The sequence below is a fragment of the Erigeron canadensis genome, chromosome 3 (assembly GCF_010389155.1).
Source record: "Erigeron canadensis isolate Cc75 chromosome 3, C_canadensis_v1, whole genome shotgun sequence".
NCBI classification, from domain to species: domain Eukaryota; kingdom Viridiplantae; phylum Streptophyta; class Magnoliopsida; order Asterales; family Asteraceae; genus Erigeron; species Erigeron canadensis.
The window spans coordinates 21,120,392-21,148,182 of record NC_057763.1 but is presented as its reverse complement, the minus strand read 5'-3'; the positions used below and the strand labels follow the sequence as shown (position 1 = coordinate 21,148,182).

Below are 27,791 nucleotides of genomic sequence, written 5' to 3'. Positions count from 1 at the left end.
ACCACAACTTGATAAAAACACCCCCTATATGAGGTCAAAATGTCATAAGTTTTCTAGCAATTATAGGTAACTTTTGATAAAAAAAAAAAAAAGAAAACGATATATTGTCTCACTACACTATATACTTTTGGAAAATACATTATATACGATGACAATTTTGATAAAGTTAAATACATGTTGATGACATTAACTCTTAGAATTACGTACATGTTGATGACATTAACTCTTAGAAAAACATACATATTTTCAAGTTTGAATATAATGCATTGAACTTTTAATTTTTAATCAAAATTAGTCTATATTTGAACAAAAATAAGAGGGAAATAACCCACTGCCCATGACTATTGTTTGCCCTCACAAGCATACGACAGTAGACAATGTATTGATATCAAAAAAGTAAGCCCAAAAATCTTTTGGTAAACTGCATCTTTATTAATAACTAGCACCCAAATTGCCATTTGCTAATACCCAACAACAACGTCACCCTTCCTTTTCTTTATTTGAAAGGCACAATGTCACCATTCCTTTATACATCTTTTTGTCATAAACTATCTGCTAACTTTCCTAACGGTTCAAATATGGGATATCCTCTTTATCCACAAGAATTTGCAAACTTGGCAATTTCCTGCACATTTTTGGCGATTGATGGAAGCAATTCAGCTGCCTCTGAACAAAACAAAGAATCCGGTCCTTCTGAATTCTTGTATTTTGATTGTATGTCTCTTAGTTTGGAAAATGCCTCAAGGGCGATCTTGCTTGAGGTATCTAAATTTCTTAATGCTTCCTTACAAGCGTCGAATGACATTTGCTTTTCATCTCTTGTGATCTCACACTCTTGTTGTCCACTGATCTTCGCTGTTTTGACTTTTAATGACATTGACGAGGAAGAACATGAATTCTTTTGGGAGGCAATGTCGTTCTTGGTTAGTAAGTTCTTTGGTGAGTTTGGGCCCATCATACCCTGCCATATGATAGGATTGACAAATGTTAACGAAATTGCTACCGAAACTCAACAAGCTAGCTATCTTTAATCGAAAATGAAGCATTTGGATTGACAATCAGATTAAAAGTACATTGGACTATTAGTTAAGTTAGTCAAAAGCAACTAAATAATGACATTACAGTGGAATCTTAAAACCAAAATGTCTGAACCAAAAGTATTCATTAGTAGCAGGCAATTAGGTATACTTTAGCTTACTATAAAGGTCAGATAATAAAAAGTATCAGATTTTTGTGGAGTGGCTGAGTTGGTGACCATTTGAGCCTACTTAAGAATGGCTGATATGGGTTACGTTTTCATCTCTAATGGGTAAAAAAAACTCCCTTAGAACGCACCAGTCAAATGGGTCAAGATGGGTACACTATACAAGTCTGGGGTAGTTCAAATCTGGAATTGGCAGAATATCACAAAGTGGCTGCCCTTGCTCAAATGTATAAAACCTCCTAAACCATTTTACATAAAAATTAGATTGCTATCAGAATAAATATTTCAGTGAATCAATTTGACACACTAATTATTTACAAACAGAGCAGATTTTTTAAACCACATTGTTTTGGGTTCAGATCCAACTCACCAACAATTTCCAGTTTGAACTTGTTATCCAACACATCCATTTTACCAAATCTAAATTAAGTTGAAACATTGTGGTAACTTTGTGGAAAAGAGGAGTAAAATTTGTTGATATACTCATATACCTGTTGGTAACTACTTCCCAGTTCTGAATCTACTTGTTCTGTCAAAGACGGGTACTCTATCTGAGATGGCAGAAATACAAGCTGAGTTTATCAAACTATTAGCATAACTGAAACAGTATATGTACCAGTGTGTAAAAATTAATTTAGTTTTATACTTTCACCAATTTGTGACTAACTTTGGTTCTTTTCAAGTCTAGGAGTGATATTTTAATCGACTAACTGCAACCTAAAAGCATGCAAGAGTACAAGTGAGTATCGTGATGCTTTACAACATGATACTTGGTCAAAGTCTTCTATAAAGCAAACTTGAGAAAAACTGACAAAATTTTAAATTTGGGATGACATGATTGATATAAAATTTCCTTCTACATAATACTTAAAGTAACAACTTGATGCTACTCAGTCTGTCATTCTGGGCCCACAATTTCCCTATTTTGCCACCAATGGAGACCATTTAAGGTTTCTGACTAGTAGTTAACAAATTTATAAATTCCTTACCCTGATCAAACATTAAGATTTTCACAAGGCATTATATTCTTTTATTTGAAGAATGCAAAAGTTTAAAATGGAGACTGAGCACCTTTGAAATTTCTGAATTATTAATGACTTGGTTATCCGGTGCAGAGAGTTGCAGCTGATCTAAATTTTCATTGCCATATTCTTCCCCCGAAACACATGCATTACTCGACTGATACTGATGGCTCAAACAGCCAGAATCATTTAATCCGATATGAACATTTACGCATCCAGCCTGTCCAAGCTTACAATTGCTATTGGAAGACATGTGGTTTAATGAAATATTGATCTCAGGATGCTTCACGGACTCATTGTCTGTTGCCTCTAAAGCATCACATTGTGCTGCAAAAAAAAAACCCAACAAATCTTATGTAGGGGAAATAGTAGGTCCTCTGTATTAGAATAAGGCACATTATAACCTTTGATGTCATAGCAATAAATTAAAGAATACAGAGGGTCATGAACTCATGATAAATTTTTGATGTCAAAAATCAAAAAAGGATAAAAAATGAAACAGACTCCAATTATTTGCTCATCATACAGCACTAGGTAGAGTATGAATTTAGTATGGCCTCACAAGAATTTGAAGTGAAGGGCATCATTTGTTTCCTCGTGTTGAAAACCTCAGGAGAATGTGAAAGATCTAAGCATACAGTATGAATGGTGAGCCAGCGCCTGTCCAATGCAAAACTCCTGAAGCAGATTTAAATATTATGCAACAATTAGAGGAGATATAATCAGAAGGCAAAACGGTCTAATAATGGTTCAACTGCTTAAATTTTGGTACAGGCGGCATATGTTGAGTGTTGACCCAAAAGACTTTGTCCAAAAGATTGAAATTCATTATAAACAGCTAGCCTGGCAAATGTTATTATAAAAGATATATTATTTCAACACTAATCTACTTTTTTCAAAAAAATTATGTTGCATAAAAACTACAAGTATGAAGACTTTCACCCAATTCGCATATTTGACTTGTTTCCTTTTAAGCTATTTCTTTTTAACAATTAGAGAAAAAACAACCAACCCATTTATAAGTTAATGGATTATAATTGACACCCCTACCCACAAATGCCAACTGTAGATCCACTGGATACTTTTCTCCGTGTGTTAATACCTGCAACTTCCAAGGGTGGTTGAACCTTTGCTGTTACTGAGATCATTGTGGTTGGATGGAGTATGAAGTGCTAGGTTATCAGGATCATTTATCTCATCTATCAGTTTTAAGGGAGAGTGTTCTTCTAGTCCAACTACCTGGTACCAAAGTACAATAAAAGTATGTAAAGCTAAGATATTTCAAATGTTTTGCATATGTATGTCATAGATATGTATGTGTGTGCACCTCGGATGATATAGGACCCAAGGGGATAACAAAAGGACTTGTGACTTTAGATTTTGCCCACTGTGGAAGCCTGGATATGCTAAATTTAAATGTTGGCGTCTCTTTTAGGCCTTTAGGTTCACGATGCATAGGTGTCCGTGTGAATCGCGGTCTGACATAATTTTCTTCATAGCATTTGTTTCCATTCATAGATGTGGACTGAGCAATAGCAGCTAGAGACTTCATAGATGTGGACTCAACAATAGCATTTAGAGACAATGGACAAGAACTGTCCTTGATCCTCTGCAACATCCTTGACGTAAAAACTGCTGGTACTTTCCAAACAAATATGCAACCATCACTACCTACCTGAAAACACCGTTATATTATTTGTAAGCACAAAGTATAAAGGAAACAAGGCTATAGCTTATCTTACATTCTAGAATATAAAACTCACAGAAACAAGGTGTTTGCAGTCAGGTAAAAAGATGATTCCATTGATGCCTTCACCATGCCCCATTGCACGTGCAGCCATCTCGCCACTCACAAAATCATACACACAAATAGACTTATCAGAGTAAGAGCACGCCACATAGCTACAACTCGCGTCCAAAGAAACCTGACGATTGAATCTGTAAGTAAATGAGTTCAAGTGATACTGATACCTAGTTCAACATATAAGAACACTTACTTTTATTGGGTCCCCAAAATCTCCACCCTGCTTAAATGATTTAATTACTTTCCCAGAGGCGATGTCGATCATATTAATCTTCTTATCCTATAGTAGCACACAAAAGAATTCAATTTTTTGGGTCATGCTAACATATTAAGGGAATTAGAACAGTTCAACTGCACTTGCCTGTCCCACTGTAACAGCAATTCGTGTACTTGGATCAATGGCTATATCATTTATAGTTCCATGACATGTTTTTTGCTGATGTGAAAGAGAAATATTATAATCATCATTTCTTCCAGCAACATCACAAAAGATTAAAGACCTACATAAACAAAAGATAAATTAAATCACTGAGCAATGTAGCGGAATTAGAGATGGACTTCTAATTAGCACACGATATCTAGCCTATCTGAAGCCATAAAACATATGTTAAATCACTGCATAAATGAGACTAACTTATCAGAACCACAAGTGATAATTCTGCGCCCATTTCCGGTGAGCTTTACTGAAGACGCAGGAGCCAAATGCTCATCAATACTTGCAACCAGATCAAAATTCCTGAGGGACAGTGCATATAAATACCCAAACATGAATGATGGAACTCTGAAAGTTTCGAGCAAGGTGGTAACAGTAAAATAAATCAAACCTTTTTACATCAAAAAGATGTATCATTTTATCATATCCACCTGAAGCTAGAAAGTAGTAGTTTTCTGAGTCATTGACAGGTAAGCTGAAACTTAAAGAAAGAACTTCTCCTTTATGAGAATCCTACAAGCATGGCAGATATGTATGATTAAGTACACGAAGGCATAGCAGAAAACTGGGAATCAAATTTATGATTTCACACCTGTATCCTTTTATAGTCGGATGTAAATAAGTCAAAGATATGTAGGTTTCCATCAGAATCACCAGCAGCAAGGTACTTTCCGTCTGAACTAGCTGCGATAGCTCGATACCCTTTAGAGATAACACCTGACACAGCCGATTCATGTTCAAAAGTTCCAACACTTGCTGCAGAAAGAAACATGAATTGATCAATGGATAAAGATAAACAGCACAATTACAAGTGGCATGATTAGTGGGTTGGGTAACCAGTCAAAAGAGATTACAAAATAAGATCTATCATGAAAGAAAAAAAAATCTTTGGTCAGACTTTTAGCCTGATAAACACATCACCATTTTGTATTTTTAATATTTGACCCATTTGAGATAAAGCAGAACCCAAATCATCCCATTCATATGCGATTGGATCGGATATTCTAAAGTGAGAAGGAAAGCAAAAATTACCTACAAACAAAGTGTCACGTGGTTCAGTAGTGGCATGATGTTGACCTGTGGATAGAGTTGACCTTCTTTCTATTGATACAGATTGCAGGGTCATATCCCATAACCTAATAGTCCCATCGGCTGAACATGTTGCAAAGGAAACTCCACCAGTGCAACCTCTAGCAACACATGCGAGAGATGAATCATGCATGTTTTCACATGAAAGATTCTTGATATCCCATATACAGCCACCATGTGAAACAAGCACACAACATTTGGTAGCCTGAACAAAACAGCAATTGTTTATTACCCTGGTTTGTCAGCATACATAGAATTTACGTAGTCAGAAACATGTAAATACATTTTGAAAAGGTTTCCAAAGTAAGGTTTTTGAATATAATCGATAATGTATTAAAAATTACCTGGAATTTTCCATGAATATTCCAAATATAGAGACTGCAATCTCTGTAAACCACCACTGCAAGAGAGGAAGTTTTAAATGATTTTTAATTTCTTACAGGAAAACTGTATGAAATAAAAATAAGGAACGAATCTAAAAATGTATCCTACAGTTGCTTACCAAGCTTTTCTGATGTAGAAAAGTGACAAGCTATTGCATCTGGAAAAGTAGCCAGTTGGGTGTTGGTTGTATTGTTATTTTGTTTGTCTTCACTATATGGTAATTCTCCAGCATATTCAAGGGAACAAACAGTGTACAACTTTACAATTCCATTGTTGCATGCACATGAAATGAACTCTTGTGATGCGGATAGTGCATAAGCCTTCTCAACCTAATAATTAAAAAGTAGATGTAACATGACAGATTATACAAAGGAAAAGATCGACAACCACATGCATCTGATTAGCAGACTTGTGGTGGTTTACTCTTGATGTTAGAGCAGAAAATAAAATATAAAAAACAGGACAAGAATGCTCAAGAAGTGTCAACTTGTTTGGATATGCATGTTTATATTCTTCGGAGTACAGTAGAGGATGTAGATTTACCTTTAGATTCACTGAATGTGTGATTGTCAACCCACCATGCAAGACACACAGAACACCTATAAGTTATAACAAAAAAGATAAATATTATTTAGATATTGAAATACTTGCTAAGGGAAAGAAAAAAAGAAGCAGACCATCTACCTGAACTTGTCAGGGCATACACAAGTACAGAATCACCACCCTTTTCATCAACCACATTCCCATTAATCTTAAAGGGAGATGTAATATCTACAAACGTACAACCTTTATATTGACCAAGATTTACGTGTTTTCCATGCATTGTTAGTGATACTGCCTCATTTTTGGCTCGAGATTTTGTACTTAATCCAACGGCCCATATCTTTATATGCCTCTTTCCGGCAGTCAAGATGGAACTTGCATCTGCTGAAAAACTAACTGAGGAGACATCAGAGAAGGGCGAGCATGTTTTCAGCTTTTTGAATAGTGACCCACTTCGCCAATCCCAAAGACAGAGGTTACCATCTTGAGGGGTTCCTACTGATACTAGATGTTTACCTGAAATTTATAAGATAAAACAGAAGAAGCTACAATAAAACAGAAGAACCTACAATAAAAGGACAAACACAATATGTTCCAGGGCATTGAAGAAAAAGATATTAGAGCGATAACTGACTTGTTTCAACTAACCATCGGGTGAAAAAGCAGTGCAAGCTACTCCATATCGATGACCTTTCAGTTCGGCAATAGGGGCCAAAGTTGCAGAGCTCCATACTACTATGGCAGGCTGATGTCCTGACTGTGAATATTGCAACACAGCACAAAACAAAGTATAAGCGACAGTTAACATATAAAATCAGAAAAGATCACAGGCAGATGTTGCATAGGAAATTAGTAACGTAGATGACAAAGTCTTGAATTCACCCAAGTATAATATACTATCAGTCTGTCAGAAATTTATGATTTCATATTTTCATGGCATGTAGTTTTCTTTGTTCATTGAAGTCGCTTTGACAAAAACAAGTGATATTTGTGTATGAACTTATGAGTTTTGATACTAATCCAAATATATGACTTTAAATAGTTCCATCACTAGTTTTAAAATTAACAAAAAAAAGCACATTGACCCAAATGAAGAAAAGAAAGACCGATACATTTCTGATAACTACATCATACTTTAACAAGTACTTGAAAATGTATTCAACAATAACCGAAAATCTATTGGATGTATCCAACTAAAAACGATTCTATTGTCTTTATCCAAAATTTCAATCACTATTGTTTACACCCAAATTTGTTCACACGTGTCATTCATATAAGTTGTCACGTCACCAAAAATACCACCAAACACATACAACGGAAATAACTTATCAACGGAATCATTATAAGTACTACAAATACATAAAAAAACAATATAACAGAACACGAAAACTTAATAACATTGTTTAAAAAACTAAAGGAAAACAATAAAACCGAAACCTCTCCAGCCGCGATGTAACTTCCGTCTTGTGAAACCGCAACACAACCCAACGGTTTAGGCGAACGATTAGACACCATAAGGTGCGATTGCGTCCCCAAATCAACATCATAAATCACCACAACACAACCTGCAGTGTACACGAGCTTAGAATCGTTGGAGAAAACGCTGGAGGAAGCTAACGCGTTGCGATTCGACACCGTTAATCCGATAATCTCTTCTAATTCCAACTGCAATTACATACATTTTGGTTAAGTGAAAGTAAAACCGACTTTATTATTACTATTATTAAATAAATAATAATTTGTAATTTGTATTTGTATTACCTTGGAATAAGAAGGTTGTGGCTTTCTGAATTTTCGATTTGTCTTCATGTATTGAAGAGTGAAAGAAAAAAGTATTGATTTTAGGGTTTTGATTGAATTGAGGGAGGAGGATTCTGAATGAAGCGGGAAGGAAATGCAAATTGAAATCAAATTTTTTAAGTATCATTTTTAGTATTTAAGATTAGGATTTACATCATTTATACTTTATAAAGAGAGATTAACACTGCATTTTTTGAGATTTTTTTTCAAAAGAAAAGAAAGAGAAAGATAAGAAATTCTACCTTTTTATATTCTTGAGTTTTTCTCCCATAAGAAAAGAAAGCATAAGAAAGGAAAAGTTTGGGTTTTTTCTTCCAAAAACTTTCCACCTGATTTAGATGGAAAAGTGTGTGCGTATAATTATCTCCTTACTCTCTACTCTTTCTTCAATCTTAATCATCGGTATTAGGTCTTGTTTCTTAATCATCGGATCTTTTCATCCAAAAAGTTAAGGTTTGTTGATATGGAAAAGTGGGTTTGTGAAAAAGAACATGGCAGGTGGTGGGTTTGTGAAACTGCCACTGCTATATATATATATATACATATATTGATTATGATCGGCGGCAGGTGGTGGAAGGGGTGATTCATCAGTGGCGGCAGGTGGTGGGTTTGTGAAACTGTCACTGCTATATATATATATATATAACTCTTATAAAACAATAGTTAACCAAGCATTTTAAAGTCTTCTTGCAATCTAAAACTAATTTGAAAAAATTGTCACATAAGATTTTAAACTATGTGTCAACTCCATATTTTTCTTTAAATAAACTATATATTTAGAAAACAAATGAACCTATATATGTTAAAATAAATAAATATATATATATATATATATTGTAAGAATCTAAGATATTTTCATTAGATAAAATGATATCTTCTCTTTAGTTTAAAAAATCACGTCTATACCTAATGATATTTCATTATCTTTTTTATTCAACATTTATATGAGGTTCCTTTCGTTTTTTTAATGGTGATTATATGAAAGTTTGCTCAGGTCGTTAGTTAGTTGAAACTCTCATCGCATTAATCATTAGTGGCAATATTAAAGTTTTTAAGCTTTTTTATCACCACTAAATTATATTCATCTTATATGAGTTAAGAGTTTTGTATAATATCATAACTTTCTGAAAGAGTTATGTTAATTATTTCGTTCATACCACCATGGAAATTATGTACAATTTTTGGTTTAATTCTTTTATCTTTTTTTGAATTTTATGATAATGGTTAATATAATCTCTTTTTTCTTTTGTTTTTTAACAATACAACTTTTCATTGTGATGATGAGAAAAATATTATGATGGCAGATGAAGAGTTAGTTCAAAACAAGTGTATATAACAATTAGTTTAATGATTGGATAATGAATACGTTATTGCTAATTTAATCAAGTGAAACTAAATAGATTGTTCGTCCATATGTTTTTTTTACGATCATTATTGATCCATTCCATTAACTCATTTGTTCACATATTAAGCGTTTCATTAAATTTTTTTTAAGCAAGTTTAACTAAAATCTCACTTTATTGAACATCTTTTTAAAGCAGCCACACATCGTGCGGATAAAAAAATCCTAGTATATATATATATATATTGATTATGATAGGTGGCAAGTGGTGGAAGGGGTGGTTCATCAGCGGCAGGTAGTGGAAGGGGTGTTGGACATGACAAGTTTCTTTTAATTTCCTTTTCAACTTGAGAATAAATTTTTTTTATTTAATTTTATATCCTTTCCTCTCCTCTCCTCTCCAATGTTTTCCCTTATTTTCTTTTAAAAAAATCTCAAGAATGAAAACGGTTTGATTTTTTTTTTCTTTTTACCTACAAAAATAAAAAAAAATGGATGGGTTTCTTTAAATAAATTAAGGGGTGTTTGGTTTATATCATTTTAAGAAAATTTTAGAATTGAAATTTGAATTTCATTTTTTTTATGTTTGATTAAAAAGAATGACTGTAATTGAAATTTAAAAACATTTCATCAAATCTTTACTCTTATTTTTATTTATTTTTTAAAGGTACTCATGCTATGTTGGTGATGATAGCGACAGATGGTAATAATGGTGACGCATTATATAATGTAGATTATTGATGTAAAGGTGTTTCATTTAAGTGAGTTACTAGAGATATATTATACGAGTAGTATATAAGAGATTGATGGTCGAATTTAATACTAACGGTTAATATTGATTTAATTTATTAAAAGTAGTTTGGTCAACTCGTGTGTCCTATTTTTTTTCTTGATTTTTTAAAAAACAACCCCATCTCCTAAGTAATTCAGGCTTTGAAATGATCATATTACCTCTTATCTTTATTCACTAATAATTTAAACATCTTCCCCTGATATACTTATAATAGGTTTAGTAAAATAATTGAAAACATATATCTTCAATCCTTAGGCCAACTCCAATGGAAAGAACAGTTTGCTTAGGCACACCGACCACCTCAGCAACACGCCAGCAAACTGTTTCAGCATACTGAACCAACAAACTAAACTCATTGTCTCCAACCCAACACAATGAAACTTAATTTTTCATACCACATCATCATTCATATTAAATTAAAAAACACATTATCTTAATTAAAACATATTATATTAAATAGAAATATCATATTAAAATATTAATACAAACATACTGGTGTATTAAAAAAATAAAATAATCCGTTAATTCATTGACGGAAGCAAACTAATCTATACGAGGTGCAAATATACAAATCTTCAAGCCAAAAACATAAAATAGAACTCCCATACTCATACCCAAAACTCTCACGTCCTTTCTCCATCTAAGATTGTTGTCTCCTTAAAATTAAAAGTGCAGTTAAATTGTAAAGTTCATAAAGAACGATCAGGTAATTGAATTGTTTCTTTATCATAATTAACTGATAGCCTTTTATATCTTTTTTTGTTGATCAGAGTGTAGTCCTCCATTGAAAATAAATTAAAAAAGGGTTTTGTTATCTTTAACAAATGGAGTTATTGTACGTAAAGTTGTCATTGTTGGGATGTAATTGTTAATGTATACGATTTTTTATTTTATTTTGTTTGGAAGTTTAATAAGTTACGTAATCTATTAGTTTTATTTGCTTATGATTATGTAGAATGAATGACGAGAATACCAGTAGCATTCAACAACCAGGCCAAGGCTCTATGCTTATTCATAACAGCATAGAAGAAGGGTATGAGGAAAATAAGGGATATGGGGAAGATGAGACTCATATGATAGAAGAAGATGAACATGATCTTCAAGAAGATTCTGAAGTTGAACTTAATGAAATTAATAGATGAGACGCTTGATCCAAATTCAGATCCGCCCGGAAGTGAATGATGGCGTGACTGCTGTAAAAGATCGAGCATTATATATATATATATAGAAGCTAGGTTGAAGTATATAAAAGTACCTTGTGCCAACAACCTTGTAATTGGTTGAAAAAATGCAAAGTGATTTTTTCTTAGTAATTGCTATATGGATGGAGGCGTTGAAAAAATGCTAATTATCGTGTTAGAGTAAAATGCAAAGATGAACATTGTAATTGGTTGATTTATGTTGCAAATGAAGAGCACGGCAACAAAAAGTATTTCTTAGTAAAAACATTGAATGCCACGCACACTTGTTCTAAAGTGTTCACGATTTCGCATCTCAAATCACCATGGATTGCAGAGCAATGGGAGGCTATGATATATGCTCACCCAGGTATAAAATCCACTCATATTCAAGACACTATTAAAGCACAGTTGGAGTTAGAAGTAACCAATGTAAAAGAGCAAAAGCAATGGTTATAAAGCGGTTAGAAAGGGATGTGGTACGTGAGTATAGAAAGTTGAATGATTATGCAAGAGCTTTAGTAGAGACAAATCCCGGAAGTTCTGTTCACATAGAAGTCGAGCATATAGCTCAAGGGATAACTCCATATTTCAAGAGAATGTATGTATGTTTGGCTGCTGTTTGCGAGGGGTTTCTTACAGCTGTTGGTAAAGATGCAAACAACCAAATGTTCCCAATGGCATGGGCAATCGTTGAGATTGAGTCAGAGTCTTCATGGAGTTGGTTTTTAACACACTTAAGAATTGACATTAAAACTCAAAATGGACAAGATTGGACATTCATGTCTGATAAGCAAAAGGTCTGTTTTATTTCTCAACTTCAATTCATTACGTTACTATAAAAGTTTGCATTTTCCCCCCTAATAATGGGGTGTTTCATTTTCAGGGATTACTAAATGCACTTGAAACCATTTTCCCACAAGCGGAACACAGATTGTGTGCACGCCACATATATGCAAATTGGTATTTGGATTTTCGTGGCGAAGAACTAAAAGTAGCATTCTACGCCGTTGCTAAGTGTGCAAATGAATCACAACTGAATCAAAGGCTTGATGAGATTGAAAATATTCAAAGTGGTGCAAAACAGTCTCTTGAGAAAAAAGACATTAGACAATGGTGCAGGGCGTTTTTTAGATCAGGTACGAAATGTGATTCTGTAGACAATAATAGTACTGAAGCCTGGAATTTCGTGCTTATATCTGCTAGAAGTAAACCTATAATTTCTATGAATGAGGATATTAGAGAATATCTTATGGATAGAAGGATTAAAAGGGTTAGTTTTGCGAGTAAATGGAGGTTTGATTGCGGACCAAACATTAGAGATATATTGATAGAAAATTCAGCAGCAGGATGTAAATGGAAGACTAAATGGAATGGTGATGAGGGGTTTCAGGTTTATTACGGAAGAACTCAACATTGTGTCCATCTCAGGGATAGGACTTGTAGTTGTGGGGCATGGGCGCTTTCTGGGATTCCATGTTTTCACGCTATTGCAGCCATCAGGAGTAGAGCAAGAGACCCCTCTGATTATCTAGACAAATGTTATTCAAAGGATAAGTTTATAGCAGCATACAGACATCCAATTGAAGTTGTGGGTAGTGAAGCATTCTGGCCTAACAGTGGTCGTGGGGAATTGTTGCCGCCTCTACCAAAAGCAATGCCGGGTAGGCCTAAGAAAGCAAGACGTAAAAGGAAGTATGAGCCAAAAAAATTAAAGACAAAGCTTTCTCGACATGGAAGAGACATGCATTGTGGAATTTGCAACTTTGTGGCTCATAATGCAAGAGGATGCAGTCTTAATGATGTACGTAATACAAGTACACTTTTGCATCTCTTAATTCATTTCTATCTTGAATATATAAATTTTCTGATGTTCATGAATTGTACCTTGTTTTTAGGGTGCCTTTGGCCTCACATGATGCAGGTACTACAGAACATGTAATTGGCAAAAAGATTAAGAAAAGAGTCAAGAAAAATGCTTCCATGCCTATTGACAAGTCTGCATAGAAGTAGTTGATGATTTCACAATTGAGTTTTGGCATTCACTTGTGTGGTTACGTTTTTTTTTTGGTTGGATACTATGTTATGTTGCTACGATCTTTTGAAATTTTATTCGAACCAAGATTATTATTACATCTTTCTGTATATACACTTATAAATGGTTTGTTCAGTTCCAAGTTCAATAGTTATTTGAAAAAAACAATGATGAAGAGCTGCATAATATGAGTCAAAGTCCACCACAACCAAGGGATCATTAATATAAGTATAATGAGAATAAGATACTAGTAATTGAACATCGTTCAAGAAAAAAATAGTAATTGAAGAAATGGAAATGACGACAGTTTTTTTTAAATCATATGGAGCGTTAGCTTGTTTTTTGATTGAACGATAAAAAAAAAAAAGCAGTTTGTTATTTTTATTAATTTTATTTGTAGCTTGAAGATTTAGAAATTTACACTCTAGATAAGATTAGTTTGTCTTCATCAAGTTTTTAACGAAACATAGTCGTGTACCTTAACGAGCCGATTCAAGGTCACCAATTTACCGAGTTTACAAGTTTAAGGTACCATTCTATACCTTTAATAGTTTGGGGTAATAAAAAACCCGGTTAACCAAGTCTAAGGTACTAATATGTGTTTTAGTCTTTAATCTTTCATCTAACATCTGTATAAATAAACCTCAAATTCGATGATTGTTAGAAGATTAATTATGATACAGTATTGGTTTTGTTTAGTAAAATAATTTTCAAGATGAAGATTAATTGTCAAAGATAACCAATGATTGAATGTTAAAAAAAATGTCTGATGATTCCCTAGGAACTAGTGTGGAGGGATGATGTTTTTACTCATAAAACGAGATTCAAAACAGTTGTATTGTTGGGTTTTTCCATGAAATTTAATGGTGTATATTTTAACTGTCGTTTTTTTTTATAAAAAAATAACTTTCACAATTTTATCTATATTTTATAAACATTGTAATTTTGTAAATGCTTTTTAAGTTTCTGATCATCTAGATAAGTTTTTTTCTTTTTTCGATTTTGCGTAATGTTTTTTTTTTTAAAGTTAGTTTCGATTAAGACATTCTGGAGACAATTTTACTCAGCGATTTGCTGCACTTTCAACTCTCTCCTCATAGAAAACACCTTGAATGAGAAACCCAAGACTCGAACCCGATACTTTGGAAAAAACTTACCTTCGGGGCTCACATAGTGGATTTAGAAGATACCTCTAGCCAACTCACCTAAGTGGAGATGGTTCGTAATGGTATTTAATGAAATTTTGATAATTTGAAGTTATTACTAAATAGTAATATGTTGTTAATTGACTAAAATAACAATAACAATCCTTTATATCTAAAACACCAACTTTTTCGATATTTTTAACAACAAATCACAACTGCTTTTTAGGCAGGTAATTACTAATTACCTAATGACGGCAAACCAAATATTTGTTAATAAAAAAACACAATTTATTAGATTCTAAAAGAAGATATTTTCTAACTTGTATCCAAATAGTATTGATAATGTAAGTTCATGAATGTGAGTACATGGGTTGTTGTATAAGGATGGAAACGCCTCTCTATTACAGATGAACTAGTGAACTCTACTAGATACTAATTAAGATCAGGAAAGTGATAATTCGTCAAATTTCCTTTTGTGATCCCCGTAAAAATAACACTCATTCATAAGAAAGTCCATGTAAGAAACACGTTGATTCTCTAAGATCACTTAAACTTGTAACAGTAACCCCATCCAAAAATCTTTGACTGTCAACCTTAAGACTTCAGCATAACTAGATGACATCTACACACTAATTATGGTTTGAAAATGTAAATATATGATGGGAAAAGTGAGTATGAGGCTGTTATGCACCCAACTTGGGTGAAAAACCCCTCACATATTAATATTTTAATATTTTAAATAAATACATGGCCCCCCATGATTTTTACCTTTTAAAAAAAGGTATGTGAGGGGTTTTTCACCCAACTTGGATGCCTAACAGCCTCATATTCCCTTCCCCCATATATGATTTAAAAGATTAGGAACCATATAAAAAAACATGGAAACTCAGATACAGACAATATATTTGCTTTCAAAGGTTAGAAACCATATCATCTATCAAGTATTAACCATGTTTTGGCTGCTAAACAAAAAGGTCTTGATAACCTTAACACTAACTCACATCTATGGACTATATGAACCATCTCTTCCGAAAGTCAAAAACTCCATCAAACATTACCTGATTCTAGATAATGTCAACACAAATCACAACTTCATTCATACTAAATCTCTCTCTTTAATGATACCTCACTTATAACTCTGTGTTGCGTGAGAATGATGGCAAAGGCATGGAATCCTGTGGACGAAAGATGACAAGCACAGCAAACATGCCCATCATCGGAAGTACAAGAAGCCATTTTAATAACTTGTAGTAATGAAGATGGAAGGTTAATGAGAATTCATCAGAAAAGTGCAATCCGTTCTTGTCTGTCATTTCCACCAATACTGTTCCCGTTGTTCTTACTCCTACTGTTGGGAGCTTCATCCTGTATTTTCCAGGTTTATCATACACATTGTAACTCTTGATTGTTCTATTCCCTTGGTAATTTCCAGGAACCAGCAATGATGTCTGCAATGTTTGGAGGAATGGAAACAGATAAGATCATGCCGACTAGGTGAAGTGTAAACTGTAAAGCATATTAAATAACAAAATATTTGTTTCTAGATTTTTCTAACTGCTAATGCAAAATATGATTAACATGCGTGTATCCAGCGAACCAACAATGGGCAGAACTGTTAAACTGGGTGGGTGACAAAGGGTGATTTTGGTTAGAATTGAAACGAGTCAGGTTGTATTGAGATTTGAGAAGGAACCCTATTTTTCCTAAAATTACCAAAGATAGATAATTACAACATTAATCTAACTTTTTTGGCATGAAATAATTTAGATGGTAAACTTTGATATACAACACAATCAAACAGATCCATTCATTCTATGAGTTGAAAACTTGAAATTTCAGCTAATGTAGTGTGTTTCAGTCCATCGTGATCATACAGATGTCAATGCTTGCTAGCAAGTTGTTTGATCTAGGTGCTTAATATCATTTTGATTATTAACTGATTTTAAACTCTCAAAACAGAATATTAAATCGAAGAGATCATGTGAATTGATATTTGATATGAATAAACTTATAAGAATCTAAAAAACAGCATTGTTTTCGAAAACAAATAAAATAAGGGCCTAGAAGTTCATGATTGATTATTCTGGGGAAGGCGGGGATCCAACAATTCAGGTAAAATGGTAATCTAAGAATCCATATAACTTCTATAATTCAAAGGTGGCAAAATGTGCAGATCCCACAATTAGGGGGTAAGTTGAATGAGTTTTGATTAGAATGGCAACTATCATTACGGTTCAAAACGGACCAGGTCAGGCCAGGATGCCAGGCTGTAAACACTTTTCCTCCTCCTTTCTTAAACGTCATACCTATTTAATGTTTTAAACATATACCTTACTTCAATTAACATTCAGTCAACTAAAATCATTAGGGGATCCTATACTCCTATGTAGTTAGCCTGTTAGATTGTTACATTTTAGCTACCCCACGTTAGAGGTCGAAATTGTCACCTCTACTTTTGTTCACCTATGTAAAAGGTCAAAGTTGCGTTCGTTCTAGGTTGATTGAGTTTCAAGTATTCAAAAGAGACTGGGAACACTGTTCTTACCGTGACATTATAAGGACCTTGGGAGCCAGATGGTACCCTATGTTTATCTACAATCTCTATTTCAACCCAAAAATTCTTTCCTTCTTCATCACGGAATGCTCTGGATGAAGGGGTAACGTAGACTCCTTCACGGTCAACACGAGCTGCAACGTTGTTGCGTCCCTGATTATGTGATCTCCATGCCTAAGAGAACATAAAATATATGTATTAACAATTGACAAGTAAAGCGGGTAACATGGATGTATGCATGGCTCATCGTAGCAATATTCGTGTCATGCCTTGAGAGGATGATGTGGAGCAGGGGTTGAAAAACAGAAGACATTGCCATTCATGGTTGTCACAATAAGATCAAGATCATCTCCACCATCAACATTGTCTGCCAAGACCATGCTATACCTGTGGATTAGACAATTAACCAGTTTTGAGTAAACTTAATGAGAAATTAAGACATAGATGAGCATGTACAAATGTAACTTGAGAACCAATGGATTCAAAAATTTATGCAATTATAAATACAAACACAAACATATCAAACCAATAAGAGAATCATCTCTTAAACTTAATGCATTGTTTGTAGATTTTATATTAAAAAGCAACACTGATAATTTGAGTTCAGTTGATATATAATAGATAACAAAACAGACACCGTTTCTGTGTCATTTAACCAACCTTCTCTTGCAGGCAAAATGCACAAGCTTACGTACAAGTTTAACCTCTACTGTTCAGACAAATTAAAAAAGATTGTCCCCAAGCATCCATGGTCAACAATATACGGGGACATAATTAAAGCCACACATATGATGGCCCTTGCACTCCTTTACTAACGAGGGTAGATTAGCGGTTTGTTTCATCCCTAACTGGTTGAGTTAAAAAAAATTAGCTATTGAGACAATATGTTAAACGGGTCAAAATATTTTCCCACAGTATATTTACAAAAAAATCCTAAATCATCTTAATCAAAACAGTTATAATATTATATAAATAATGACTTTGTAATCAGATGTACAGACTACTTACATTTTAAAACTTATAGAAATTAGACAGAAATTGTTTCAGGTCAACTTGATCACTACCTGAACAGCCCATTATAACATATCTATTCAAACCACAAGTAAACTTTACAAATGCCCAAAAAACTGCAATTGTGGAGCATCCAATTTGATAATATAACAAGGGATTAGTAGAAAAAGGGACATACGATGTTTCACCGATATCTACAACATCAGCACATGAAGTAGGTCCATCAATGAGATACAAGTAGCCATCAAATGATGTGGTAACGATGGTAAGTCCTTTCTTCTTTTCATTGCGTTTAGCCAAATCAACCAGGAGAACCTGATTCATCACTCTGCCATGAGTTCTGTATGGATATGGACGTACAAATGACCCATCCTTTCCACTAAGCACATATATATTTCCGGATATAGTTGGAACCACCACATCAGTGTGCCCATCTCCATCCACATCACCAACACTGGGACCCTAGCAAGAACAAAAAATTTGATTATTATCAATAACAGAATCATTTTATGACTTAAACCAGAGATGGCAGTTGTCGAGCCTTACATACAAATGGGTTAAATAATATATAAGTTTGAAAAGTTTGCAAGATATAAGAGTCAAACACACTTAAACCAGCTGAAATGATTCAATAGCTAGGAAGATAGTATCTTTTCAGCACATAGAACCTCATAAATCATCTTATGTGAAAGGTTAGGTTATCTTATCACTGAAATGATGTAATTCTAATCATCACACTAGGTCAATATCTAGAAACAAAAAATATGTTTTGGACAAAAAGTGTTTCAGGACAACCCAATAAATTTCGACCCATTAAAAACACACGCCCACTAGAAGATTGTACCTGAGGAATTAAGCTCTTAAGATGGATTTCCCAGATTTCTACACCCTGAGGAGTCCATGCCGCAACATTGCCATGGGTATCTGTAGTGACCAATTCAATCTTCCCATCATCATTTATATCAGCAGCTATTACAGCACCCTGAATTTCAGCCATCTCAAGAGGGAACTTCTCCCTTACCTTGCCTGAATTCAAATACTTATCACTTCAATTATTCAACGAATAACCACATCAATAAAAAATGATCATTGAAGGCACTGTACTTTAATCTCTCTGATTACCATTATGATCAAGGACATAAAATAAGCCATAAGAAGTTCCAACAAGAATGTCCAGGTATCCATCACCGTCCAAATCAACTACTGTCGGAGAAGAATAGATGTAGGCACGGTACTTCCCAGTTTCTGTACTCAGATCCAATTCTTGAGTCCACTTAACTTGTTTGGTCTCAAGGTTAAAAACGACGATAGCACCACCAACATATTTTCCAATGTCAATACCACCAAGCTCCTTCACACGCTCCGGGTTATCATAGTACCTGCAAATTAGCAAAAGTATACCAAGGTTGAAAAGAATGACAAGCCAATGCTATTAGATGTCATGGCTTTAAGCCCAGAAATATATAATAATCTAGCAAATGAAGGTTGTAGGTTTAGATTCAATTAAATAGTGGTCAATAAAGGCTTGTGCCACCAAAGACTAACATGCTGCATATATAGTTTCAATGATTTTTGTGCAATATCCCGCAAAGACCATATGTGATACAGCAGACATAATATTTATAGGACAGCATCAACAAATATTTACCCCACGTCATGTACCGTTTATACAGTCTTGGGGTTTTCTCTTATTATAATTTCATTAACATTGGGCAATTTCTCAGCAAATATAGCATCTGCATGTTAGATAAATATCTAACTCTTGTTATTGAGCCAGTTACAGATTTTGCAAACTCGATATCAAAGCTTGTGGCAGTTACCAGCAATAAACCACTTTCTAGATGACCATTAATGTTTAACTAAAGCATAATCAAGTACTAATACTAATATCATTAACATTTATGTATCAGATTATCAAATTTCTCTTGTACTGAAAAACTGAAATTAGGACCATTAATTAATAGAATAAGAGACTAAGAGAGTAGTAGACTAGTAGGCAACTCACTCGTGGTCAAAGAAATATGAGACTGCAACAATCATCTCCGAAACCCCATCCCGGTCTATGTCCGCTATCACCTGAAAAGGAGGAGAAAAATTCACTCCAACCTTACATAACCTAAGATAAACTTCTAAGGTCCTTGGCATGAAGACTTACAGGAGTACACAAAATGTGTGAATCAACATGCACATAATTTTGAGATGCCTCGTGTTGAGCTTCAGTCCACTCTTCATCACCCCACATTGATTCATCAACATAATCATCATAGTCATAGTTATACTCATCAGCCAGCTCATCATTGTCACGAAATAACTCAAAAGACGAATCAGCATCGGCCTCAAGACCTTCCTCATTTTCAACAGTTGTAACAGGAACATCTTTATGATCATTGTCCTGTGTTGTCTCTTCAAGTAGACGTCTTCCAGTTTTTGTTTCATTGTTAGTACCTTCTACATTATCTGGTGCAGTAGTTGATGAGGTGTTATGTATGTCCTTTGGCAACTCAATATGAGGACTAGTTTTATCTTGTGCAACACTTGCATCACTCTGATTCTGTGGATTCCTAACATGTTCTTCCGGAGACGTAACTTTTGTATCATTTGGTGTTTCCGTTTTCGGTTGCATTTCAGTCTCTTTCCCCTTGTGCTCTTCCACACCAGATGTATGGTTAGCTTCTTTGGGGTCTGTAGGAATTTTTAATGCAAGGGTAGGCTGGTTAGATAAAGACATTTTATACTTTTTGAGTTCCACGATGTAATTAACATTTCAACGACGGCCGTAATAAAGATTTATTAATCAATCGAACATCGTCAGTTACTTAAAAGGAAATGCTATACGGTAACCTTCCATGAATCTCTGCTATAGATTAATTCTACTTATGCTTGAGTTACCAAAGATGTAGAAACCATACGGAAGGCTGGCAAATCGTGTCTTAACAGGTCTTAACAGGTTCGGTGCGCACAAAATTCTCAGCTTTAAAACACGAAAATGACTCATTTAACACTTGCCTTTGATGATTTGAGTTTGACAATTATTCGTTTTATGTATCAAAAAACTTAAATGTTGAACTTTAAAATATTAAAAAATTATTTTTAAAAATAGAAAAAGTTGCATAGTACATTTTTTGCTTAACAGGTACTTTAACAGGTCTTAACAGGTACCCATTTGCCAGCCTTTTATATGTTGTTCATTAAACCACTAAAAAAATATTATAATCACTTACATTTCAAAGATAACCAGTAGCTGTATGCAACGAAATTAAATTAATATAAAGATATATATTTTTGCATTGAATTTGCTTTATGAATAAATCATTCCAAGGACTATATCTTAATTCATCATTTCATTTCATAGAAATATTAGTTTGGCCCTATGCTATTGCATAAAATCCCTTCTAGCAACTTTACTAATAATATAAATGTATATTTGGCCAATGTACCTTCTGCAACTATTTGGAACAAAATATATGTGATTTAACCACTTTAATACAAATTACTTCATATCAGTTAAATTACTATTTCTCACAAGTATAATTGGTGTGAAGGGTTGTAGCAGAGTCCAAAAAAATGTACTCATTCAGAGAAATTAAACGAATGTTATTCCATCATTCTGCTATTAAACATAACTACGTACTAGGTTTGGAATGCATGACAGCCTCTTGAATGAGCTGCTCATCATGAACATCTGGGTGAGAATGGTCAACTGGATCTGGAAGCAGCCCCACATACCAATCCCTCTTGGCTTTAAGCCTAGGGACCTCTAATTTATCTGACATCATATAACCTGAAGCTCTGCACAAGTGTAGACAAAATAACATTGAACCCTGATGTTCCCTTATAAAAGAAAAGGACCAAAAATGCTGTAAAAACCTATAAAAGGGTTGTACCGGAAGAAGAGCACCTCGCCATTGTAAGTAGCCAATGCTATTTCTCTCACACCATCCTTGTCAATATCATATAAGAGTGGGCTGGCGTGAACAGTAGACTGATGAAAAGCAGGCCATCCTGACAAATAACACAAATAATAAGATTTATGATATAGCTTTTCTATGATGTGCAGGATCCTAAAGTTCATGCCATAGCATAAACCCCTAAACAGTTTTGAACAGGTTGTTTATGGCTTACATATATAAACCCCTACAAACATACTGCAGTGAAATGAACAATCAGGAATTATATACCTGGCATTTTATCCCCATCAGAACCTTCTAAAACTTCTAGGTAGTGAACAAAAGATGGAACAACAACATCAAGCTTGCCATCACTGAGATAAAGATAGTCACCACATAAACATACACCAACACAGAAATGGCAACATATAGGACGTGATAAACTATGTTAAGAAGAGTGCTTCATACTCATTTACCTGTTAATGTCAGCGATTAATGGTGTTGCATATATGCTAGAACTAACTTCCGTCTGCCATCTTAGCTCCAAATTTTGAGGACATTGTTTATTCAACAATTCATCCTCGTCGCTGCAGAAATCAATAACAATAATGTTATTCATAATGCCTTACAAAATGATATACTTAACTGATCATAACTCCAAATACACTAAGTTTTAAAACACTAAACAAAAGGGGCTTTGGCATAACAACCTATTAACGGTGACACTGTGGGTACAAGTCTCACTTGAAACAAAAAGGTAGATGTTTTATATTTAAAGGTGCGTACTTATTTGTATTCAAAAACATAAGCTAACATTAAAACACTAGAAATTCCCGTAAATGCCATTCTGTCCATTCTAATATCCTAATTTTGATAGACAAGAGAAAAAACAAAATGTCATGACATGGCCCAATACCTGCCTGCCAGGTAGCAGGAAGTCAGGAACACACCTGCAGCTTCTCACTTTATTATGCTTAGCACCAAAAATCTTAGCACAACCTTTTTTTTATTCCAAAGAAGAAATAACAAAAGCTAACCATTTTGACTTTTAATATAAAAACTAGTATTCAAAAATGGATAACTGTAGATGATTATGCCTTTACTAGAACATCAAAAAAAACTATTCTAGATGTACTAAAACTTTTTCCGTACTATGTTACGTAATATTAGTTAGCCAATACTTAACTTAAAGGTTTCCCCTTGACAGTATCCTATTGGTCATAGAAGCAAAGGTTCAAATTTTCAAATCTCGGCTTCATGTCCCTTTAACCATAGTGTTACGGAATTCACTTCTCTAATGGGTCACTTATCCATTTTTACTTGACTACAACGTTTAAAAGATTTTCATTTCTTTGTTGGAACCCAAAGTATAATCGACTTGTTATGAAACGACACTTCCGTATAATCAATCACTTACTTCTAAACCCGCCTATCACACTCAAGCGCGCGCGGAAAAAAAAAATTGATTATCATCGGTCCCTTAGCTAGTAAAAATACGAGTTTATAAACGCAAATTGAGACATGCTTTTCGAAAACGTAAAATAACTTTCACAAAAACAATCTCAACCAAAAAAACACATACACATACACACACAATTGAAATTGAAAATCAGAATCAGTAAAAATGCATAAAATACACATAAAGATTATCAGCTAAAAATTATAATTAATATCACAAAATAAATAATTATTAAATAAAAAATACATAAAATAAAGAGGAGAAAAAAACATACAAATTAGGATAACCTAAATTATCGTCAGTGGCTTCACGATCACGAAATTTATTAGTAGCTTCTCCATGAATGTCAACTACTAATAATAAAAATGATACAATATATAATAATGAAAACCTAATTTTCATTTGATTTGATTTTAATTTAATTTATATAAAGTTATACATATATATATTTCGTGATTTTCGCTGAATCACTGAATGGATGACTGTTTTGTATGATAATAATAAGACCTGACCTCAATTAGAATTGAAGAAGAAGCTCTTGGAGAGATTTACTAGCTGCTGAATTGAGAATTAATTACACGGATGGTCCCTGGTTTGTCAAATATTCCATCTCTAGTCCCTCTGTTTTAAAAACCGGTATTTTTAGTCGTACCGGTGTTGTGGTTTTTTCCGGTATTACCGGTATTCGATATTACCGGAAATAACGGCCGATACGGCTAGTTTAATTTAGTTTTTTTTTATAAAAATCTTAAAATTTAACGAATATAGTTAAAATATAATTACAATCAACTAAAAAATAATTGAAAATAGGTATTTTATCTTAATCTTATCTTAACTACCTCATAAAGCATTTAACCCTACTATTTTTCAAAAAAGAACTTGATCCTCTCAAATTACCCATCTCATTTATTCATTAATTTAAATATCTACCTATCATACCCTAAATACATTTATTAACAACATACATCTCATAACCCTTAAAATAACAACAATACATTCTTTTATATCAATTACTTTTATATTAATAATCACGTCACTACCGCCGTCTCCACCTCCACTCGTCGCTGCTGTCACCAGCACCCACTGCCGCTGCCATCACCATCGTACCGCCGCATCGCGCGTGCATATGACTAGTAACAAAATATAAGTTTTGAAGTTCATAAATAACAAAAAATAAAATTGAAGTATCATAAAAATAATTTTGAAAAAAATCCAAAAAAAAAGTAATAAAATAAAAATACCAAAAATACCGAAGATATTGGTCGGTATTGAATAATGAAAGTACCGGACAAAATATCGGGATAGTTATACCAAAATACCATCCGATACCGGTATTACTAGTAATACTGACCGGTATATACCAATATTTAAAATATTGGTGAGACCATGTGACATGCATGTTCAAAGTTCAAACTATATGGAGGAATATAAACCTCTCATGTCCTTTTTATAGTTATTTACAAGAGGCAAACGAATTGTTCAAATTATTTAGTACTTACTGGTAATTTTGTTAATTGCGGACTTTTTTGTTGTTATAAGATTAGAATTGTAGTTTTATAGGTTTGGTTGGCTTAGTAACGTGCCTTTATTTAGTAAAATAATAAAATATTGTCACGCCTCGCGTGAGACGAAAATGCAAGATATAACGAACGGAATTATCAGTTATCACATTAAGTTATCACTACATACTGATATAAAATAGAAAAACACTAAGTGAAACCAAGCAGCGTGTCATGCATCGCCCAACACAAATGAAGACTTGTGGTCCTGGTTAATCATTTCCACGACTAGCATATAAAAAGTATTGAACCCCACAACTCTAGACAAGTCTAGGGCAAAGCACTCCCATCAAGTAAGCAAGTATAATCCAACAACCAATATACATTTTGAAATAATCCTGAAGTGTTATAATTTTATCTCAAATGGGATATACTTAAAGGTTTGGTTAAGGTCTTCATGTCGCTCTTTGCAGATTTTGATTACCCGAAAAAAATGTTCGAAATGGTTAACACGAAGAGTTCGTAAAAATAGTATAATATAAAAGTGTAGTGTAAAGTATCATAGGCATATATATGTGAAAGATATACACACCAAAGTAATCTGTGTATAGCATAACGACATAATTAGTTGAATTACAATCAGTTTGAATGTTTGATGATGCTCAGTACTACATATAGTTTTCACTAGGGTTGAGATTGGGTCGGTTTTGGCATAAAACCGAAACCCAAACTGAAACTTTCGGTTTTTGAAAACCAGAAACCGTTGGATTCGGTTTTGGTTCGGTTTGGATTGTCAGTTTTTCGGTTCGGTTTGATTTTGATTTTTTTTTTAATTATCATCATTATAGGACATGTCTTTTTGATCATGATCATTGAAGGATTAATAGAAAAATGTGAAGATGACATGTAGTAGAGTAAGAATAATTGAGAATATGTAAGTCTGATTGGGGATTTGGATCATCATTTAAGTGTGTCTATTTATTCAATTTTATAGCAATAAAAAGGGAAGGAAGCGAAGGGGGTGTTTGGTTTGTAAAATATTTTTAATGGAATTGGAATCTTTCAAAAGATTGGAATTTGAGGGAATTCAAATCTGAAAGTTTTCAAAGTATATTTGTGTTTGGTTGACGGAATTCAACTGAATGAATTGAAATTTAAACATATCTAATGACAAAATTACCCTTTAGTATTTTTTCATTTTAGCTGACCTAATAATAAAAATAATAATAATGTAATAACATGGATATAGATATATCGATGGATACATATGTATATACCAAAAGTCATGATTCCACTTTTCCCAAAATCTCTTTTCCTTCCCCTACAACTTTCTTTCTTCCTTATTCAATCTTTTTTATTGTTTTAACTTTTCTTTCTTTAATCTATCTAATATAGATCTCATTTTCCAATCCAATAAATGTGATTAACAAGTATACTATTGTTTAACACAAAACCCCATGGAGTTTGAATAGGGCTGCCAGAAATCTTAAGCACGACGGCAACCGAAAATTCTAAGCAAGGGTCACATATCTCTCTCTTCTAGGTGACCATCGTTTGTTGATCAGGTGTTTTTTTTCATGAGGTTCACTATTGTTCCACAAGAGCTGCTGGGGGTGGTGTCTCGGTGAATGTAATACGATGATGACAGTGGTGTGTGGTCGCCAGATGATGTGAGTGATGACGGAAGTGTGACAGTAAAGATGATGAAGAAAGTGCAAGTGGTGACTAGTAATGATGAAGATGAAAGGAAGGGTGTTTTGGTCTATGTTGTTAATTCCTATGGTCTATGTTATGAATTCTTAAGGAATTCAAAACGTTCCATTACATATGTGAAGGAATTCTATATTCTGTGTTTAAAGGAATTTAAAGGAAAGTTTTAGATTCAAATTCCTTACATAATCCAACCAAACAAGACAAAGAATGGAATTTGAATTCTAATTCTATTGAATTCCCTTAAATTTCTATCAACCATCTAAGAGTGAAATCTAAATCTTTCTTCCTAATAAATGAGAATCCTAAAATAAAAAGTGTTTTAAAAAGTTGCCACCTGGCAGCCCTCATCTTTCCACATTAAAACTAATTTTTCGAACAAATCCCCTCCCCTTTGAAAACAGCACCACAACGTGAATTGTACCCAGTTCCATTTTAGCCTAGTAACAAGATAAATAATTGTGTTATGATCTATATCCTAGTAACAAAAAAATTTGCATCGGAAGTTGTAAATTAATTCCATTGAATTAAATTTTAGAGCAAATATACCCTTCATGTCGATTGAATGATTACTATGTGCAATATAATATACTCTTGATAAACTTAATATAACAATATCTATTGAGAGCAATAAAATATAAGCATTATTTAATAAAACTTAAAAAAAAAAACTAACAATGTTGGCGGAGTCTTATTCTTATAGTTTTCATGTTGTATCCATGACACAAGAAAACATACTTTCAACATGGTATTGCGTTTGGTACGGGTTATATCCTTAATCATGGTGATTGATGTCATAGAGTATAGAAAAAACTGAAAGATGAGAGTAATAAACTTTGAATAAATGATAAGAATAATGTATATAATAAATATATATAAAGAGATTATAAGACGTAAAT

The 27,791-nt window shown here is 33.6% G+C and overlaps 2 protein-coding genes across 2 annotated transcripts; both read right to left on the bottom strand.

Annotated features, from left to right (window-relative positions):
- Positions 1-417: 417 nt before the first annotated feature.
- On the bottom strand, positions 418-8,325 carry LOC122594004 (mitogen-activated protein kinase-binding protein 1). The gene is made up of 20 exons (XM_043766477.1): positions 8,241-8,325; positions 7,917-8,144; positions 7,128-7,236; positions 6,621-6,995; positions 6,480-6,535; positions 6,055-6,265; positions 5,897-5,952; positions 5,514-5,757; positions 5,056-5,219; positions 4,855-4,976; positions 4,665-4,766; positions 4,392-4,530; positions 4,224-4,310; positions 3,986-4,151; positions 3,554-3,897; positions 3,329-3,465; positions 2,789-2,904; positions 2,276-2,553; positions 1,696-1,755; positions 418-961 (listed from the first exon to the last, which is right to left on the bottom strand). The coding sequence occupies exons 1-20, from the start codon at positions 8,286-8,288 to the stop codon at positions 593-595; spliced, it is 3,411 nt and encodes a 1,136-aa protein (XP_043622412.1). The 5' UTR covers positions 8,289-8,325; the 3' UTR covers positions 418-592.
- A 7,338-nt stretch (positions 8,326-15,663) lies between these two features.
- Positions 15,664-24,144, bottom strand: LOC122592385 (protein DEFECTIVE IN EXINE FORMATION 1). The gene is made up of 13 exons (XM_043764597.1): positions 23,958-24,144; positions 22,701-22,811; positions 22,516-22,598; positions 22,222-22,339; positions 21,969-22,126; positions 20,493-21,019; positions 20,343-20,413; positions 19,460-19,716; positions 19,182-19,363; positions 18,516-18,799; positions 17,596-17,713; positions 17,318-17,500; positions 15,664-16,220 (listed from the first exon to the last, which is right to left on the bottom strand). Exons 1-13 carry the CDS (start codon positions 24,083-24,085, stop codon positions 15,903-15,905), a joined length of 2,538 nt encoding a protein of 845 aa, XP_043620532.1. The 5' UTR covers positions 24,086-24,144; the 3' UTR covers positions 15,664-15,902.
- Between the last annotated feature and the right edge of the window lie 3,647 nt (positions 24,145-27,791).

Excerpts from the sequence above, each read along its gene's own strand:
- LOC122594004 (XM_043766477.1), bottom strand. The coding sequence starts at position 8,288 with ATGAAGACAAATCGAAAATTCAGAAAGCCACAACCTTCTTATTCCAAG. Across the intron at positions 6,996-7,127 it reads CACTGCTTTTTCACCCGATG|GTAAACATCTAGTATCAGTA; the intron begins GTTAGTTGAAAC and ends TATAAATTTCAG. Across the intron at positions 2,554-2,788 it reads GCCCTTCACTTCAAATTCTT|CACAATGTGATGCTTTAGAG; the intron begins GTGAGGCCATAC and ends TTTTTTTTGCAG.
- LOC122592385 (XM_043764597.1), bottom strand. The coding sequence starts at position 24,085 with ATGAAAATTAGGTTTTCATTATTATATATTGTATCATTTTTATTATTA. Across the intron at positions 22,340-22,515 it reads TGATGGGGATAAAATGCCAG|GATGGCCTGCTTTTCATCAG; the intron begins GTATATAATTCC and ends GTTATTTGTCAG. Across the intron at positions 20,414-20,492 it reads CACACATTTTGTGTACTCCT|GTGATAGCGGACATAGACCG; the intron begins GTAAGTCTTCAT and ends CCTCCTTTTCAG.